This window comes from Nicotiana tabacum, chromosome 7 (assembly GCF_000715075.1).
Source record: "Nicotiana tabacum cultivar K326 chromosome 7, ASM71507v2, whole genome shotgun sequence".
Lineage (NCBI taxonomy): Eukaryota > Viridiplantae > Streptophyta > Magnoliopsida > Solanales > Solanaceae > Nicotiana > Nicotiana tabacum.
The window spans coordinates 166,444,336-166,464,619 of record NC_134086.1 but is presented as its reverse complement, the minus strand read 5'-3'; the positions used below and the strand labels follow the sequence as shown (position 1 = coordinate 166,464,619).

The 20,284-nt window shown below is 35.4% G+C and overlaps 1 protein-coding gene across 1 annotated transcript; it reads left to right on the top strand.

The window, feature by feature from the left end:
- The first annotated feature begins 7,758 nt into the window (after nucleotides 1-7,758).
- LOC107814629 (uncharacterized) lies at nucleotides 7,759-8,544 on the top strand. Its single transcript, XM_016640073.2, has one exon. The coding sequence runs from the start codon at nucleotides 7,759-7,761 to the stop codon at nucleotides 8,542-8,544; it is 786 nt and encodes a 261-aa protein (XP_016495559.2).
- Nucleotides 8,545-20,284: the final 11,740 nt, after the last annotated feature.

Sequence of the window (20,284 nt, the reverse complement as noted above, 5' to 3'; positions counted from 1 at the left end):
AACTTACCTACCAATATATCTCATCCTCCTGTCCTTGACATATCTAGCCCCTACTATCCAAATCCTCTTAAAATCCTTGATCGACGTATGGTCCAAAAAAGGAACAAGGCAGTCACGCAAGTTCTGATACAATGGGATCAACTTTCTCCTGAGCAGGCCACCTGGGAAGATTACCACTCCCTCAGGGTTCGATTTCTTTCCTTCCTTGAGGACAAGGAAGATTTTGACAAAGGGGATCTGATACGGAGTGAAACAGAGAAGCCTGCGGAAGTTGTACATTGCATGCTCAACTGAGATATAACGATCAATTAGTTAGGATTTCTAAGTTTTAGAAATGTTTATTTCAGTCCCTTACCTTTTAAATTAGAAGTTTCCTATATTACACATTGACCCTTTAATTCCCTTTGTCCTATACCAATTAGGTCCTGCCCAAAGCTGTACTGAGATGGCAGATTTAGCATATTATCCAGCTGTAATTCTTAGGTCATTCTCATGAGTTTATACTCTATATAGGTTGTAATTATACTCTTTAAGATTATGAATGAAAAGCCTCTTTACTTTTTGCCATGTTTTATCTTGTGTTCTCTTTTCTTTTCCTTTTCCTTTTTCTTTTCCATTTCCGTCACTGTTTCATTGCCCTGCGTATCAGAATTTAATATCCATGACATGAACATAGCGTCGTACCTGTTCCAAGCTCCGAGCAATGGAAATTAGGCACTCGGCATAGGGAAGCTGCCATCGACGAAGCCCACCTTGTTCTTCACGGTCAAAGCTAAGAGTACAAGCCCCACCTTGTTCTTCACGGTCAAAGCTAAGAGTACAAGCCTTCTCCAAACACCATAGTCTGATCTATTAAACAGCGAGTCTGAGTTCACTAGTCCCGTCCTGGGATCTCGAATTCGTCGAGATAGTAAGGATGAAAAAGAACGGTTGTAGATCGTGATGTATCCTCCATATCACAAGAAAAATAATGCAGCGATTCATACGAAATCGTGATTCTAATTTCTAAACTAGATTTGAACGAATTTGATTTGTGTGAATTCATGTTTTACTTATAATTAAATTTCAGAATTCACAAAAATTTTATCTACTAGAAGCTACAATTACAGGATAAAGTTTCAGATTTGAATCTCCGAAAGAACATTCCAGAGAGAAATTCGTGTGAGCGGGAAAGATATTTTCATTGAAATGAGACTACAGTGCTTATATAGAAAATGTCGAGCGGGAGACGCCCTAAAAAAATTGACTAACCGACTTACTTAAATTCCTACCTGCCACGTTTCAATATCTCATTGAAGTAAAAAAAAAATAGCACGGGCTAACCAGTTTTCGGACTGACCATTCAAAAATAGCAAGCATTTGTAAAGTTATTGAAAAATAGCCATTATTTTGCTGCAACACGGAAAGTTACTGCATAATATACTGGAGATCGGTGCACCTGTGTATGAACTTCTAGTATATTATGCTTGAACTCCAACACGCGGGAAGTTCCAGTATAATATACTAGATTATTTTTCCGGATTTTGAACAGTGTTTTCCTTCAGATTTATCTTTACATGAAAAGTAGCTAAATTTTTTTGAACAGTGTTTTCCTTCAGATTTATCTTTACATGAAAAGTAGCTAAATTTCGATTAATTTTGGAACTGTGGCTATTTTTTAATGACACTTGTAAATCTGACTATTTTTGAATTTCTCCCCTCACGGAACTAAGCTAAACTAAGCAAAGCAAAGGCCCAAAGGCCCAATTGTCAAATCGATTTGGGCCTATAAATAAAAACATGGGCCAGGAGTCGAACGGGCCCATGGAGTGCACGATTACCGGCTGATTGACACAAAAAAAGACTTTTTGGGGCTTGTCTGGTCTTAGTGAAATGTCCCAAAATTGGCGGTATTAAGTAGGCGTTTGGAAAAAAAATTATAATTTTTGAAAAAAATAGTATTTGGAGTAAAGTTAAAAAATGATATTTGAATTTAAAATTATGTTTGGACATATATTTTACTAGAAAAAATATTATAATTTTGTGAGTGGGAAAAAAAATATTTTAAAAATTTTGAAAAAGTAGTATTTCGAAAAACTCAGTACTAACTGTGTGACAGAATTAAAAGGAGAGGGAAAAAAAAGTCTGTCACCCAACTTGGTCACCAAATGTGTTTAGTGAACAATGAAGTGATGTTTGAACTTAATACCTACGACTTAGAAAAGAGTAGGAACAGTTATCGTCAAGCTATCAAGTAGTTGTCTAACCAAACTGTCCAAAAATAATAGGAGTATTACTATACTAAACAATATTTAATGACTTTGAGATATTGAGGAAGCTTCATAATGGGAAACAAGATTCAAAGTACAAGTTGTAGGCTAGATTTACCAAACACTATTCTCGTCAAGCTTATCACTACCAACTTTCTTTATCTCCAAGTTATACTTAATAGCACCGTTTAAATGTCATTATTTACATTATTATTAAGCCATTCCCCTTTCTCATCCACTTTATGCTAGGGTGTACATAAGCCGGGTTAGTTCGGGTTATATAATTACTAAACCAAACTAATTGTGTCAGGTTATTAAATTTAAAGATCAAACCAAACTAATAAAACTCGGGTTTTTCACTCTCGATTTTTTCCGAGTTTTCTCGGATTTTCGGGTTATTCGGGTTTTCTCGAATTTTTTTTCCCGGTAAAATCTTTATAGAACAAAATATATAAAATGTGCTCAAAATATTTTTTTAGTCCTAGTAAGATACAACTATATAAAGTATTTTCCAAGAAAATAATACAAAATATGAGATATGTCATGTAATTATCCTAAAATATTCAACAATAAAGACAATAAAATTATGTAATATAAATATTACTAATTAAAAAGTCATATTAAAGTGCTAAGTCATGCTAAAATAAGTAGACAAATAAAGAAATATTAATTACATGATTAAACGCTAAAGAAAAAATAAAAATAGGTTATGCATTTTTATCTAAATTATTGCAAAACAAAAAATAGATATTCAATACATTCTCGTTCGTAGTATTGAATTGAATGTCTTTTGTTAGTATTAGTATTGACTTAATTTTGGTTTGGGCTTTTGTTAGCACTATTTAATTTACTAATGTTTATGGCTACAAAACTTAATAAATTAAATAAGAACATTCAAAAGTTCTAAGTCCAACCTTGAAATAATACCTCAAAAGATAAAATTATGAAATCTTTTAAGAAATATTTATAAATTACATCACAATAAGTATATTTATATATTAAATATATCTAAATTTTCTATATATGTAATGTCGGGTTGGTTTGGTTTCGGTTTGATTTTCTTTAGTTAAAACCAAACCAAATTAATTATGGTCGGATTTTTTTGCAACACCAAATCATAGTCAAATTTTTTTTCTCGATTTGACTCGAATTATCGGATTGTTATTATTAAGCCATTCCCCTTTCTCATTCATTCTCTGGTCCACTTTCTTTGCTGCTATTAAATAGTTAGATCTTGACTTAAACTTTGAGCTACAGATTTGTTGTTATTAAATCCAAATTTAGAAAGCTTAAATCGTCACGTTCTACACATTGAAGTGGAAAGAAGAAGCAAAGGCGAGCACAATGATTTCTTCTCATCACTTTGAAATTGGACTATCTAATACTTGTACTTTTAACAAACTTCACTTGTTTAGTTATTTTTTTTTTCTTTCTTTAAGGGAGGAGGATTTGACAATTTAATTTAAAAGGCAAAAATAGTACGGGCTAGTCAATTTTCGAACTGGTCATTCAAAAATAACCAGCGTTTTGAAAAATAGTCACTATTTGCTACAATACGAAAAGTTCACCAGCATAATATACTGGAGATCGGTGCACCTGTGTATGAACTTCCAGCATATTATGCTGGACCGGTATATTATACTGGAACTCCAGGATAATATGCTGAAAGTCCAGTATATTATACTGGAATTCTTGTATATTATGTTGGAGTATTTTCTGAATTTTGAACAGTGTTTTCGTTCAAATTTATCTTTACATGAAAAAATTGTTAAATTTTTATACTTTTAAAATTGTGACTAGTTTTTAATGACCACCCTTAAATCTGACTTTTTTTTAATTTCGACAATCTAAATTTTCGATTTACTGAACTTGAACTATATTACATTACGTGAACCCTTTTGAGATAATTCAAGAATAGTCGAATGGGGCCAGGGTGGATGTACATGTTCTAGGCTAAAAAATGGCCCAAAAATACTTTTAATATTGTCTGCTTTGGATAAAATTCACACGATTTTCACAAAAGACCTCACATCATTAACTGTATTCAAATCTTTATAAGTAGCTTATTTTTCTTTTCTATTTTTCATGTGGGACTTTGTTCATACACTCCCAACAATCTCCCCCTTGAACTAAGTTCTACATGACCCATCACCGTTTATGGGCTAATTTGGATATTAATTGTGTGCCACCCACATGATCCGTGCGTCTTTGAAGCTATGGGTAAAAGTAGTGAACCGGCCCGTAGGTGGGCCACTAAAGGCACTAAGCCGGACCCTACGCCGTCTTATTTCGCCATCTCCATACTCGTCTCGCCAAACCATTGACGTTGATACTATTTATTAGGCTAAAACGGTTCAAAAATACTTTTAATATGGTGTGATATTGTCCGTTTTTGGCCAAGCCCGCACAGTTTTCCTCAAAAGGTCTCACACCATTAAGATTATCTAACTCCGTATAAATAGAATCTTTTTCCTTTCTACTTTTCATGTGAGACTTTGTTCACACACAACCAACGCATGTCACCATTATTCTATATATGCTGCTTGATCGGTCAATCTCATGTTATTGTTATCTCGTGTCTGAAAAGTTATTTATGCTTCTCTAACATCACGCATTGTTTAAGTCATTAGTCATGAGCTCCCTGGACAATAATATACGAGTGACTTCATGTAATTTCCTTATCTTATATTTGCAAATTATATTATATACATGTGAGACGCTTGCTTATGATTAAATGGTATCCAAAATGTATGTATTTTATGATAGCATGTGAGTCAGCTAGAAGGGAGGATCTTAGTTTCTTGTCTTTTTATACCATAAAAGATGAGTTTGTTCACAGCAATGTCTAATTGTTGTTCCCTTGTGACTCACCATCTCTGTCGTTGATGGTTACCCTGATTCTGTAATAGTATTTTCTATAACTCGAATTTCTGGCAGCTTATAATCATTATCAAATTCAGAGCTAGAAGTATCCAAAGCTACAATATCCATTAAAATATCTAACATCATTTGCATAAATAGATTATATTATACAAAGAAAATGGGGAAAAAGTCTATTGGCGTGTTAAGTGACACAGTGACTTTCGGAAAAGAAGTAAATAGACACAACTCTTTAACATGCATGTATGAAAACAAAGAAACCTGAATACATTCAGAGACCACACACGTGCATTCCCATACTTTTATGTCTATAATTTTTGGATTTAATTTATATCTACTAACATTGTAACAAAAAATTTGAACTTATCAATATGACTTATTTTGTTATAGAAAGTTACTTGTCTTAACTTTCAAAAGACTAATTATTTCACTTATTATGAATATTAACTATATTTGAAACGACTAATAGTCAGTGGCGTGGTCAGAAATTCCGTCAAGGATGTTCAAACTTTAAACAAGACAATAATTTTTTTTGTCGATGAATAGTATACAAAGATTTTTAGATTAAACTATGCAACATTTAGCTAAACAATAATTTTTTTTTTTTTTTTTTGCAGAGCTATACTTATAAGTCAAAATTAAAATAACAAAAAGACAACATTAAAAAATTTACTCAGAAAAATAAGCATATCAAAGAAAAGAGAGAGTCGAGAAGATTTGTAGTTTGTAAAGAGATTTGTTGCAGAAATTTTTGTAGAACTTGACTTTTAAATTATAAAATTTATTTAAGAAATAACTTTTAGTTAAAAAAAAATGACTTTTAGGATTAGTTGTTTATTTCTACACAAATTTAAGTTTTAAGAGTTATTTTATTAGAAATTTTTTTATATTAGAAAAGAATCAAATAGACCACACATGGTGATTTCCGTTTAGTTTTGACAAACAAAATGGGCAGAACTTTGAACCTAGGAACAAAACGCCACTTTGAACACCCTGAACCGCTAGATTGCCTCGCTCAACTATGTAAAATATAATATATAGCCATATAAAGTAGTATTTTACTTACACATACAGTAAATTTTTCGACAAATAGTGTGTGTTTGACCACCCTTGGCACAGGGTGGCTACGCCACTGCTAATAGCTTAAAGAACTTCTACATTGTCAAATGTCAATATATAGGAGTTAAACTCTTTTATATGCATTAAAACACAAAAGATAAACCTCATTTATAAGGAAGTTTAATTTTTCAATTACAAAATGTCAGCACCTCACGAAGTAAAAATAGAAAATTACAGATGACACGGACTTAAGAAATTTTACCAGAAGATCATTTATTATGTTGTCCTTCTCCTTCAATTCTCTTTCTTATTAAAAGACAGAAGCATCTTATATAGGAAATTCACGGGTACTGACCATAACTACTCAGCTTGTTCATCTACAAACAAAAATGAATACTCCTCCTTTGTTGGGCATGGAAATTCTGACAAAATATATACGACCGTGAGTGCTTGACAACAAATGGCACGTTCTATTTTAATTGATCTAAGAAATCAGACACACACACATTATATGCATGAACCTATGGAGGTTTTTATTTTTTTAGGTTCTCTTTTTTTAAGTTTACATAAACTTGGTAATTACCTAGCTGGCTCGAATTCTTGTGACATATATCGCAACATGATACTTGACTTGTTTCTTTTTAAAGTCACAATGCCATATACATAGAGACGAATTCAAAAACTTAAAATATTCAGGGTGCTCCTGTTGGAAATCAATTGTCACTTTCACTTATCTCTCAGGAAGAATCGAAGAAGGAATTGAAGAGAGAAAGCTCTGAGCTTGAAGAAGAGGAGGGAAAGACAAAATTTTCGGACAAAACTAAGAAACCAGACCTAGATCTAAAACTAAAGGAGCAGACACGTGGCTTCATCTCAGTACATATAAAAGCACAAATATGGTATTAAATCCTGATCGTTCAAGTAGTGCACATGGTGCATTAAATCCTGGCCATTCAATTAATGATCATCAAAGATGTGTCAAATTATTCCCTCTAGAAGCTTCTCACATGGGTAAAAAATATGGCACGTATGAGAGAATAAAAGTTAGCTAGTTTGTTAAATTTAGAACAAATCAAATACATACAGCTGTATAGATATTTGTATTTTCTTTTACATTATTCTTACTAGACAAACTTGTATAAATAGACAGTATTGTACAGTGATTACATACACAAAAATGTAAAGAAAATTCTCCAAATCTTCTCTGAATTCTAACATGGTATCAGAGCTCTAATTTCTTTGATTTTTCTTTAATCATTGTTCTTCATTCTCATTCCACTTTATCATGTCACCTCCATCTGTTCCTGAGGTTCCTGTTCCTACAATAACAACTCCAATAAGAGGAAATGGAACAGTAATTGATCCAACTCATCCTTATTTCCTTCATGCATGTGATGCACCAGGAATGGTACTTGTAAACACTCCATTTGATGGATGTGGATATGCAGGGTAGAGCAGATCCATCCTCATCACTCTTTCTGCCAAAAACAAGTTGGGCTTCATTGATGGATCTTGTCCTACCCCAGCTCCTAATTCTCCAGATTTGAAAACCTGGAATAGATGTAACGATATGGTTACATCTTGGCTATTGAACTCACTCACAAAGAACATTGTTAACAGTGTTTTGTACTCCAAAACATCAAAGGATCTTTGGACTGATCTAGAACACAGATTTGGACAACCAGATAGTGCTAAGTTGTATCACCTGCAAAAGGAATTAGTTGATTCAGTGCAGGGTTCAGATGACATTGCAGGATATTTTACTAAGTTGAAGTGTTTATGGGATGAGCTTGACACACTAAACACTAATGTTCACTGCTCTTGCAACTGCAACTGTGGAGGAAAACAGAAAATGATTCAATTCAAGGATGATGAAAGACTCATTCAATTCTTTATGGGATTGAATGAGACTTACACACAAGCAAGGAGTAACATACTCATGATCAACCCTTTGCCAACAGTCAATCATGCTTATTCCCTGCTAATGCAGCATGAGAATCAGAGAGAGGTGCATTCACCTTCTCAATTCCCTGGAGATGGATCTCTTTTCATGGCAGGAAAACAAGCAACATTTACTCAATCCAACTCCCAGCCAAAAGTTGATAACAACAAAGGAAATCCAAACTACAAAGGAAAGAAGAACAATCAGATGTGTTCCTATTGTAAGATGACCAACCATACCATTCAGAATTGTTATAGGCTTGTAGGTTTCCCCTCTGATTTCAAATTCGCCAAATCCAAGAAGTTTCAGGGGCTTATAAGAAGCAATGCTGCTAATACAACTGATGAATCAGAAACAATACAGAATAATTCCATTGAAGGACCACAATTTGCTCAAAAACTATCCTCAAATTAGTTCACACAATTGGTTAGCCTTCTCAATCAGATTCAAGTGGGGCAGTCAAATTCTTCTGAGATCAATACCAACTATGATTCTGGTATATTTTTCACTAACTCTAATTCCACTTACTCAGTTGAAAATTCCACTTCCAGCTCGTGGATCATAGATTCAGAAGCATTTGAACACATGTGTTTTAATCTTGCCTCATTTTTATCTTTATTACCTTTAGTTTTCCCTTTGATTGTCAAGTTACCTAATTCTTCTAAGGTAAGAGTCACTCACACAGGGAAGGTAACTCTGTTTCCAGGTCTTACATTATATAATGTGTTACATGTTCCCTCTTTCAGATACAATCTGCTCTCTGTTCATAACCTTTGTAAGGTTTTCAGATATATCTTAGCATTCACTTCTTTTGGGTGTATTATGCAGGGCCCTCTCATGAATAGCCCTTAAGTTTTTGGTGAAGCTAAGGGAGGTCTTTATCTATTGGAGCCTGCTAGTACTCAACCTATGAATTAGTTTTCTTTAAATGTTGCTTTACTTTCAAAAAATGTTATCCTAGTTTAGTTTCAGTTTCAGCTTCTTTGACAATAAGAACAGATTCTGATGTAAAATTATGGTATGTTAGGTTGGGGCATCTGCCTTTTACTGCAATGAAATACATCAGTTCTATTTCACCTTTGTCCAATTCAATTTGTGCTTGTGATATTTGTCCTTTAGCTAGGCAATCTAAATTACCTTTTCCTGTCAGTCATGTTGAATCTAAGCACATCTTTGATCTCATTTATGTTGACACTTGGAGACCCTACAAGGTTCCTACTTACAATGGTTACAAGTACTTTCTCACAATTGTAGATGATTTTAGTATGAGTACTTGGACATTTTTATTGAGCACCAAGGGGAATGTTTTTTGCATTTTGAAACATTTTTTAAGCATGGTGGAGAGGCAATTCAATGTTAAAGTAAAGGTCATTAGATCAGACAATGCCTTGGAGTTAGGCAAGGGAACAACAACTTCTCTTTTCCTTAGAATACAAGGAATTTCGCATCAAACTTCATGTGTTGCCACCCCTCAACAGAATGGCATTGTTGAGAAGAAACACTAACATTTGTTGAAGATAGCAAGGGATTTATTGTTTCAATCTAAGGTTCCTATTATCTATTGGGGAGAGTGCATATTGACAGCTATATTCTTGATAAACAGATTTCCTTCTAAGGTTCTTCATGGCAAAACTCCCTGTGAATTACTATATGGTAACCAACCCTCTTATCATTTTTTTAAGATGTTTTGGTTGTCTATGTTATGCAGCTACCTTATCACACAACAGAGGTAAATTTGAGCCTAGAGTCAAGGCTTGTGTCTTTTTAGGATATCCTAGTGGACAAAAAGGATATAAAGTGCTGGATTTGGATTCTAAGACAGTTTTTGTGTCAAGAGATGTTCATTTTCATGAACACATCTTTCCATTTGCTTCCAACACTATTTCCACATCTCTCTTCCCTCCTATATATGGTCCTTCACCTTCTGAGAATCCTACTGTTTCTTTGCCTTCACCTACAACCTCTTTTATACCTTCACCTATCAGTTCTTCACCTACTTTTCCCCAAACCCCAGCTCCTACACAAAGCCAATCCCTTTCACCTCCTTTATTTCATACTGACATTTCTCCTATTTCCTCATCACCATCTATAGTTCCACTTAGAAGATCAGATAGAAGCAACAAAGGAGTCCAACCTGGTTACCTAAAAGATTTTGTTTGCAACAATATTTATGTTACTGACTTCACTGCCTCTTGCCTCACTACACCCTCTTTCCCTCCTGCCCTTTCCTTCTCTACCCTTACTTCTCAGAATCAAGCTATTCTTAAACATGTTTTGCCTATCACTGAACCTACCAGCTATTCCCAAGCTTGTCTACATTCAGGGTGGAAACATGCCATGAATTCAGAAATAGAGGCTTTAGAAACTAATCAAACTTGGGATGTAGTTCTTTTACCCTATGGGAAGAACGCATTACCTTGTAAATAGGTGTACAAGGTCAAACATCGAGCTGATGGTAGTATTGAATAACTAAAAGCTCGTTTGGTTATCAGAAGTGATACCCAACGAGAGGGGATTGACTATACCAAAAGTTTCTCCCCCATTGTTAAGATGACTACAATCAGATGTTTGCTCTCTATTGCAGTAAAGAAAGATTGGCATATTTCTCAATTTGATGTGAGTAATGCCTTTCTTCATGGGGATTTACAAGAGGAAGTTTATATGAAATTTCCTGCAGGTTTGTCTCCTCCTAGTCCTAATCATGTTTGTCGCCTAAAGAAGTCTCTCTATGGTCTTAAACAAGCCTCTCGACAATGGTATGCTAGACTTGTCGGGGCATTGAGTTTCAAAGGCTTTTCTTTTTCTCTTAATAATTATTCTTTGTTTTTTAAGAAATCAGGGGATTTCATTTCAATTATTGCAGTTTATGTCGATGACATTCTCATTATAGGCAACTATCCTACCGAATTGACAGAACTCAAGGCATTTCTACATTTTGAATTTAAGATTAAAGATCTTGGCCACTTCATTACTTTCTGGGTTTGGAAATATTACGAGAGAATGAGGGACCAATTATCACACAAAGAAAGTTTACTATGGACTTACTCAATAAGTTTGATTGTTCTGATATGCCAGTTATTTCCTCTCATCTCGATGCTTCTACCAAATTGACTGCAGATTCTGGATTTCCCTTAGCTGATGTTATTGCTTATCGTCGTCTTGTTGGGAAACTTAATTACCTCACTCATACAAGCCAGACCTTTCCTTCGCTGTTTTGACTCTTAGCCAGTATATGCAAAGGCCTTGTCTTGATCACTTCACGACAGTTTTACATGTCCTTTGATATATTCGATCAAACCCAGCACAAGGCATATTTTTGAATGCGACACCCTCCTTTTCACTCATGGCTTTTTGTAATGCCGATTGGGCGTCTTGCCGCGACACTCGTCGTTCTGTCAGTAGGTTCTTCATCAACATGGATGGGTCTCTTATTTCATGGAAATCCAAGAAACAAGCATCAATTTCCCTTTCATCTACAGCTGAGTATAGATCCATGAGACGCCTTGTCGCAGAATTGACTTGGCTCACCCGCCTTCTGGAAGATCTGTCCATTCCACCCCTTATTTTGGTTCCCTCTTCTCCGATAGTCAAGCTGCTATACATATAGCTCGGAACCTTGTGTTTCATGAACGAATGAAACACGTTGAGTTAGATTGTCACTTCGTTAGGCAACAATTTCTTTCTGGCCTTATCTGTATTTCTTTTGTGCCTTCAAAATCGCAGCTTGCCGATTTGTTCACAAATCCCTTATCTAGGCCTTCTCACCGCTTGATTCTTGGCAAGTTGGGTGTCTCCTCGTTCCTCTCCAACTTGAGGGGGGATGTTGGAAATCAATCATCACTTTCACTCATCTCTCAGGAAGAATTGAAGAAGGAATTGAAGAGAGAAAGGTCTGAGCTTGAAGAAGAAAGGGGAAAGACAAAAGTTTCGGACAAAACTAAGAAACGAGACCTAGATCTAAAACTAAAGGAGCAGACACGTGGCTTCATTTCAGCACATAAAAGCACAAATACGGTATTAAATCCTGATCGTTCAAGTAGTGCACATGGTGCATTAAATCCTGGCCATTCAATTAATGATCATCACAGCTGTGCCAAATTATTCCCTCTAGAAGCTTCTCACATGGGTAAAAAATATGGCACGTATGAGAGAATCAAATTTAGTTAGTTCGTTAAATTTAGAAAAAATCAAATACATACAGCTGTATAGATATTTGTATTTTCTTTTACATTTTTCTTACTAGACAAACTTGTATAAATAGACAGCATTGTACAGTGATTACATATACAGAAATACACAGAAAATTTTCCAAATCCTCTCTGAATTCTAACAGCTCCTAATATCGCCTTCAATTCTATATTTTGACGATGTGTATAAATTTATTAGTATAACTATATACTTCTAAAATTGAAATCATATTTTTTGAAATAAAAACTAATTTAGTTGTAATTTCTGGTAGAGGAAAAATAAAATAAACTTAAGACAAATGTGTATAGTGATGGTATAGAGGTGGCAAATGATCAGGTGAGTCAAGCTTGAGTGAGACAAAATTAAATGGGTTACAATCTAATCTGGAGTATTCGTCAAAAGTTTACAACTAAATATACGTTGAGTCAAGATACACTAATTCTGTCACACCCCAAACCTAAAGAGGTGTGACTGGCACCCGGCGCATACTCTGCCCGAGTGTACCACTCTGTAACTGTGAACTCTGGAGTGGTAACCCTAAACATAGGCCAATGAGATCATATTCTAAATCATCTGAAAATAACATATCTCTCATCTGAGGGGTAAACATATCCAAAAGCTGACATATATAATCGTGCAGACCGATAAAGCCACCATGAACATCTACTAATATATAAAATATACAGGACTCGTCTATATGCCTCTAGAGATGACTAAACTGTATCATGGTCGGGATAGGGCCTTGACCTACCCATCAAATGTGTATAAAAAATAGACTCCAATGTTTGGACCTGGTAACTCCGAGGGATTGGAGCTTACCAACCAAGTTGATGTTTGACTCTATCTGATGGGAAGGTCTATCTAGCCGTCTATCAGGACCTACAGGCATGAAATGCAGTATCCGTGACAAAAGAGACGTCAGTACGAAATAATGTACCGAGTATGTAAAACAATAGAATAACTGAAAACTGAGACTGAACTGATAATATAATAATTGAAAGTAACTGGAAGTCAAAGATAATATGAAGATATGCTTACATTCTGATACGAACTTAACTCTCTCAATACAGTAAGTAAAATAGTTCCACCTCTATAAGGCTCGGTACGTATAATTGCTCTGCCGGAGTAGGCTCGCTCATAGGCGCTCAGCCATACTAGACTCTATATCTTGGCCATTCTAGGCTCACTTACAGGCGCTCGTTCATAGTAGGCTTGGTATATAACTTACCATCTGTTCAGAGGTTGCCCAATAGGGGCCCGCCCACCGATTATAGCTCGGTGGTGGTGAAAATACTATAATGCTGTATATATATAGACACTCTACTCTCTTGACTAAAAGAATACAATACTTAACTGAATAGAAAATAGCAGTTAGGGAGAATAATGCAGCTTATGAAACTAGTATAATGTGAATAAATTCACGAACTTCTCTTTATGTCTCGTTATCAAACACATATAGTTACGAGATCATGCCAAATGAAAGAAAGGTTTAGCCTTAATATACCTTATCATAATCTGTCCAATAACTACGTTAAACTCATCTCGTTGCACCTTAATCTATAACAACGATAACAATACTACCATCAAGTTATGGAAGGTACAACTATCGCACTACGAACGACAAGCTTATTTTATAATAAAACGGGCAGCATCTCCCCTATAATCTTTACTCTCTCTCAATTCGACATAACACCAACAACAAGAACACAACAATAACAACATGTATACATCATTTTACAACCTGATATCCATCATAAAATACCACAAAATAGCACACATACCCTAATCAGTTCATACACAAAACAACAACTCTAGTAGTGTCAAACGACCCGAGAATGTAACAATGAACGACCAACCAACCACCCTGCCACTATGTGGTGTTTCTCCATACCCTTTATCCTCCAAAACTCCATAAAACAGTAGCAAAAAAGACAACCCAAAAGCAACACGAAACAACCCACTCTTTCGAAATTCGCTAGGTCTAGTCTTTACGATAGAGTTACAACTGGTACAAACATAAATAATGGAAGGAGAAGCATAAATTTACCTTGAACTGAGAAGAACCCACAAAACCTAGTCGTTATTCGTCCAAAATCAATCCTCCAACGCAACTACAAGAAGGAGAAAGAGAAACTGGCAAGATGTACGAGGTTTTCGCCACTAGAATCATATCGTATTACCCGAAATTACCTAGGGTTTGTGTAGGATTTTTGGGGAGGAGTTGCAGGGGTTCAATCTGATTTTTTGTTAGTATGAGAAATTATTAAAATAAATGAGTTAATAAGTCCTTAAAAGTCTCCTCTTGGCTGACTTTAGGAGCTTTTAATTGAGGCCTCTTCTTTTGGCATGTAGATGATGTACCTACTTGTCACCTACCAGTCTGCGCAGTCTCGCGAAAATGCGAATATCTATCTACTCCAATATTGTATAAATGAACGATTTAATCTATAGGAAACTAGACTCATAGATCTTCAATTTTGTAGGTAGATCATCTCGTAATTCGAAGTACATTGGGAGAAATGATCAGCTACATTTGACCTCATTTTCAGCATATTTATGAATATGACTTGTGATGATCTTTGCCAAATTTTGTTCTACAACTCGCTTGACTTCAAAACATAACACATGACTATCATAAGACTAAAATAACTCATAACATAACCACCTTATTATTTTGAGCACCACAGTCTCTCCCCAAAAGTACATGTTATAACGTTCCCAACTTGTCGACTTTTGATGAAACTTATTTTCTTCAATTCAGCTTCTAAGCCTTCCAACCTTCTTGGTACTTGTAGTTCATGATCTTAAATATTTATAACCTCCAAGTTAACATGATTAACTTACTTTGTGTACTTTCAAAAAATGATCTCATTTTTGAGCTTACATCAATTGACTTGTGGCGTACTCTCATATGCAAAAATATGGGGTTTAATATCATTCCACCCTTTAAAACATTCATTCTCGAATGTTGACTGATGCGCTTATCAGTCTCATAACCTATAGCTCTTACAAATACATTCATACTGTCCTTGACATCTAGACACCTATTCTATAAATAAATCCAAAGCCCATGGCTTTCCCCCCGTTAGGCCTCTTTCTCGCACCACGACCTGTGATTGAAATTCTTCCAATTTCGTTAATGCTGCTACCTTCTATCGTGCAGCCTATATGACTCTATCCTGTAGGTGCGCCTATGCGAATCTTCTCTCCTTTTTCCTCCAGCTATTATCCAATCTCTAGGCCTCACTTTGTGAGCATACACATAACTATAACAAGCTGTCCTTCTAGGCATCTATAGGTGTGCTGAAGTCCTTCGCTTGGTACTTTGTCAAACTTATGACTATTGCAATATCCTGTTTTATAGCCTCGGTTATCTATGCTTATGTATTTACTATATCTAGATAGGTCATACTATACCATAATACTTACTTCAATTTTTATTATTACCGAGGTCTGCTACCAACTCCAGGTTACTTTCTCGTTGTTTATCCTATATGTATAAATTTGAGTCCTTTAATGCTTCATTATTACTGTTCATCTAAAGAATGACATCCTAATCTCCTCTCATACTTTGGAACTTTGATCCATCTATTGTTGATTCACCTTAATGTTGATCTATAATCTATCGCTAATAACTTGAAACCTCTTGAGCAATACATTGTTGCTAGGACTCACGTCTCATCGAGAAAACATATGAAGTAATTTGCTTGATCCACCTAGAGATGATACAATACTTCAATAACTATATTTCATGGCATCCCAACGTGATTCATCTTATGGGATATTCTAACCCCATGCAATTCATGAAATCTCTTCTCTTTGAATCAATACTCAATCGAAGGCCTAAATGTCATCCTCTTATCAGTAATTATAGTTACACCCTTATTCTACTACTAGGACAACATTCCATCTCTTCTAAATGCTCCTAGTCTTAATTTCCTTCGAGTTCATTCAGGCTATACAGAGCTTTGTATAACTTACGGAAACCATCATTTCTCTTGTTTTGATGGGTTTAATACCGAGGACTTACTTATTCTCGTCACCTTCTCACTCACCTTTCGTATCCTTATTTCTGTCTACCTAAAACCTTGTCGCTCTACAATACTTTAGCTTTCGACCTTCACATATCTATTTATACTACTCAAAAACTTTTTTTAAATTGTTAGCACCACAGATTTCCTTATGTTATTTTGGAACCTCAAGCGAGACATCACGTCGTCTCTAACTCTTCTTTACTTTCTTAACTAGACCTCTCGGTACCTAAAAACCTTAAGCTAGAAGATATGCCACTGACAACATAACTATCATTTGTGGATACTGAATCATAGCACTTCTAGCCCTCTATGTGAAGTCTGGATTATTTACAGCCTTCTGCACTTGAGTATCTCGTACCTTCTTCACCTTTACCTTACTTATCTTTAAATATCACATCGTATTTTTTGTCTCTTTCATAACCACCCTTCCACATAGGTGGAATTCACATCCATAACTTGAAGCTCTACTATAATACTTGCACTTCTAGTGCATATACAATCCGGTGGGAGCTTCATACTGACTTCTTATGATGCCAGTACTTTTCTAACTAGCTTTATCGTAAAGCCGTTATAGAATATGGTTGTTGTACTATCTCACTTGTACCTCTAATATTAAGAGTGATTCTACAATATTTTGAATCACAATTTTTATAATTATCTAGGTCTACTAATAAGACTTATGATTCATTTATCTGATGTAACTCTTTAGTTTCCTCTTCTCTCTCAGCCTTTAAGTAGTCTTAAGCTATCTTGCGATCTGTGGCTTATTAGTTGTTACTTCCGCTTTTCATGGACGCTATGGAACATACATAATATAATATTCTAACAATTCAAGCCTTTGTCTATGAGGTGAACTCAATTCTTTATTTTAACTTATACCGGTATCTCTTGTAGCTGTATGAATGTCATCATATATCCTTTATGAATAACGCTCTGAAATCTTAAGTGCGTTCATAACGTAACTAATTCGGGGTCATTGATCGAATAATTTCTTTCGTTCCTTATCAACTTTCTTTAAAAGTAATCAATTACTTTTCTTGGTCGTTCTGCCACTTGTTGCATGAATACTTGGCTTAACTTAGTGCCCACATATATTGGAGCTTCGTGAAACTCATATAATCTTGAATGTTACTTTTAATTCTTTTTCTCGTTCTTTGGTCAGGATAGGTGTCACTTTGATGTTCTTACTAGCCTATAATTATCCTTAGTTATATACCTCCATATCCTTATGCTCGTATGGTTACTTCTGAACTAAAACTTTGACTATCTCCCCAGTGGCACTCTCTTTTATTTTTGTAATACTTATGCAGTACCTTTAACTGCCCCAACTCATATATGAATATTTCTCAAGGATTATGATGTCATATCTGTGAGACTGAATTTTTTGTGATGGGTTTCACTATATTTATCTTGCATGATCTGCTGATTTACCTGAGGCCTCTTGTCTAGCCATAACTATGCTCTTCTTGAACAAACTACTAACTACTCGTCAGTTAATGCTCATATCTATATTCTGTGTAACCTCTCTTGGGTTATGTCTTTTTTCTTAACTTACCTTTCACACTGACTCCTAATATATCAAGTGTCCATTCACACTTATTTATCAATAATATCCTGGCCGGGAACCCTTACTGCCTCTCCCCGGTATTGTGCTTGCATAATGTTCTAGAGTCGTAACATATCTATAGGATCTGAATAAATGCTCATTCCTTTCGCCTTTTTACCACATTTATTTCTTTATTATTCCATAATTACTTGAACTACATAACTGCGACTTAATACCATATCACATTGTCTTTCCCCCTTTAGGGGAGTGCTAGCATTTAATGATATGAAGATTTACCTATAAATGTTTTAACTCTTTATCTTTGGTGTCTCTTCACATTTTCACAGACTTTAACTCGCCTTGTCGTAACCCTTCTGTACCAAGGATAATTGAATTTCTTACGCACGAGAGTGACACCTAGTGTAACTGGCACACTTAGTTCCTTAAGTTTAACTCTGCTCATAGTGCTTGCTTTAGAGAAGCGTCTTCCTGAATGATCTTTAAAGGTTATTCTTCAATTGTCTAATCTAGCTTTGCCAAAACGCGATCTCTGAAATTCTCACAATACCGATTATTATCAAATCCTTCGGTCCCTAAATCATGTTCGATTTTTTTTGTTTACTAGCCCATACTAATTTCTACTACTCCGGGGGTCCAATTTAGCCTTCTAGTAATCATGTTGGATTTACCAACTCATTTCTCGAAATAAGGATATGACTTTATGGCATATAATCTTTTATAGTCTCAAAGTTGTCACCTCTTATCTTTTTCTTTACTTGACTATAGTCTCTATCATCCTATCATATTTTAATTTACTGTTAACACCCATTTATCACATCTTACTCATAATGCTTTATTTACTCTCTTCCTATTCTCCTGCTAATATCTCTGTCTGTTACCTTATTCTAAAAACTTCAACAAAACATTATTTCACTTTTAGCTCCCCTTGCTCTATCTCACTGTCTCTTTGGGTCACCTAACTTTCTCTTTACTAGGGGCGGGAGCCATACTAAGGTAAATATTTATCCCTTTTATGATTCCACTACATGTTTTTTGATATTTCTGAATGTTCTAGTATTCATATCTAACTGTACTATTCTAGAGTGTACCATCTAGTATGCACGATCTAATAGGGCCTCAAACAGGGCCACGACGTCAAGAATTCTCTCTCTACTAATGTCGTTACCCGCTGTTGTATTATCCCTCTAGCTTGCTGTAATTTTTTTAATTGCAAGCATCTTTATATCATTAGCAAACATAAGTCCTGGTTCGAACTCTTATGACTCAACTCTATTGCACGAATTTGATTTGAAAGAAGGGTAACAAACTCTGATATGCATTGTAGCTTCTTGTTTGTCTAATGTGGTGCATAACACATCTATAAATAAGGCTATACTAGATACAACTTGTAGACTCCCTAAGATATAACTGCTATGATACCAAGTTTGTCATGCCCCAAAACTGAAAAATTATGGCCGGCACCTGGTGCCATTTTCGGCCCGAGCGTACCACTCTGTAACTATGAACTCTGAAGGGGTAATCCTAAACTTAGGCCGATGAGGCCATATTCTAAATCAACTGAAAATAACGTCTCTCTCATCTAAGGGGTAAACATACCCAAAAGCTGACATATATAATCGTGCAGACCGATAAAGCCGCCATGAACATCTACTAATATACAAAATATACAGGACTCATCTATAAGCCTCTAGAGATGACTGAACTGTATCATGGTTGGGATAGGGCCTCGACCTACCCATCAAACGTGTATAAAAAATGGACTCCAATGTTTGGACCTGGTAACTCCGAGGGATTGGAGCTTACCAACCAAGCTGATGTTTGACTCTGTTTGATGGGAAGGTCTATTCAGCCGTCTATCAGGACCTACATGCATGAAATACAATGTCCATGACAAAAGGGACGTCAGTATGAAATAATGCACCGAGTATGTAAGACAATAGAATAACTGAAAACTGAGACTGAACTGATAATATAATAACTGAAAGTAACTGGGAGTTAAAGATGATCTGAAGATATGCTTACTTGCTGATACTGACTCAACTCTCTTAATACAGTAACTAAAATAAATGTCCGGCTCTATAAGGCTCGGTACGTATAATTACTCTACCGCAGTAGGCTCGCTCATAAGCGCTCAACCATACTAGACTCTGTATCTTGTCCATTCTAGGCTCGCTTATAGGTACTCGGTCATAGTAGGCTCGGTATATAACTTACCATCTGATCAGAGGTTGCCCAATAGGGGCCTGCCTATCGATTATAGCTCGGTAGTGGTGAAAATACTGTAATACTGTATATATATAGACCCTCTACTCTCTTGACTAAAAGAAGACAACACTATAAGGGAGAATAATGTAGCTTATGAGAC

Bases quoted from the DNA above. Each gene is read 5' to 3' on its own strand.
- LOC107814629 (XM_016640073.2), top strand. From the start codon at position 7,759: ATGGTTACATCTTGGCTATTGAACTCACTCACAAAGAACATTGTTAAC.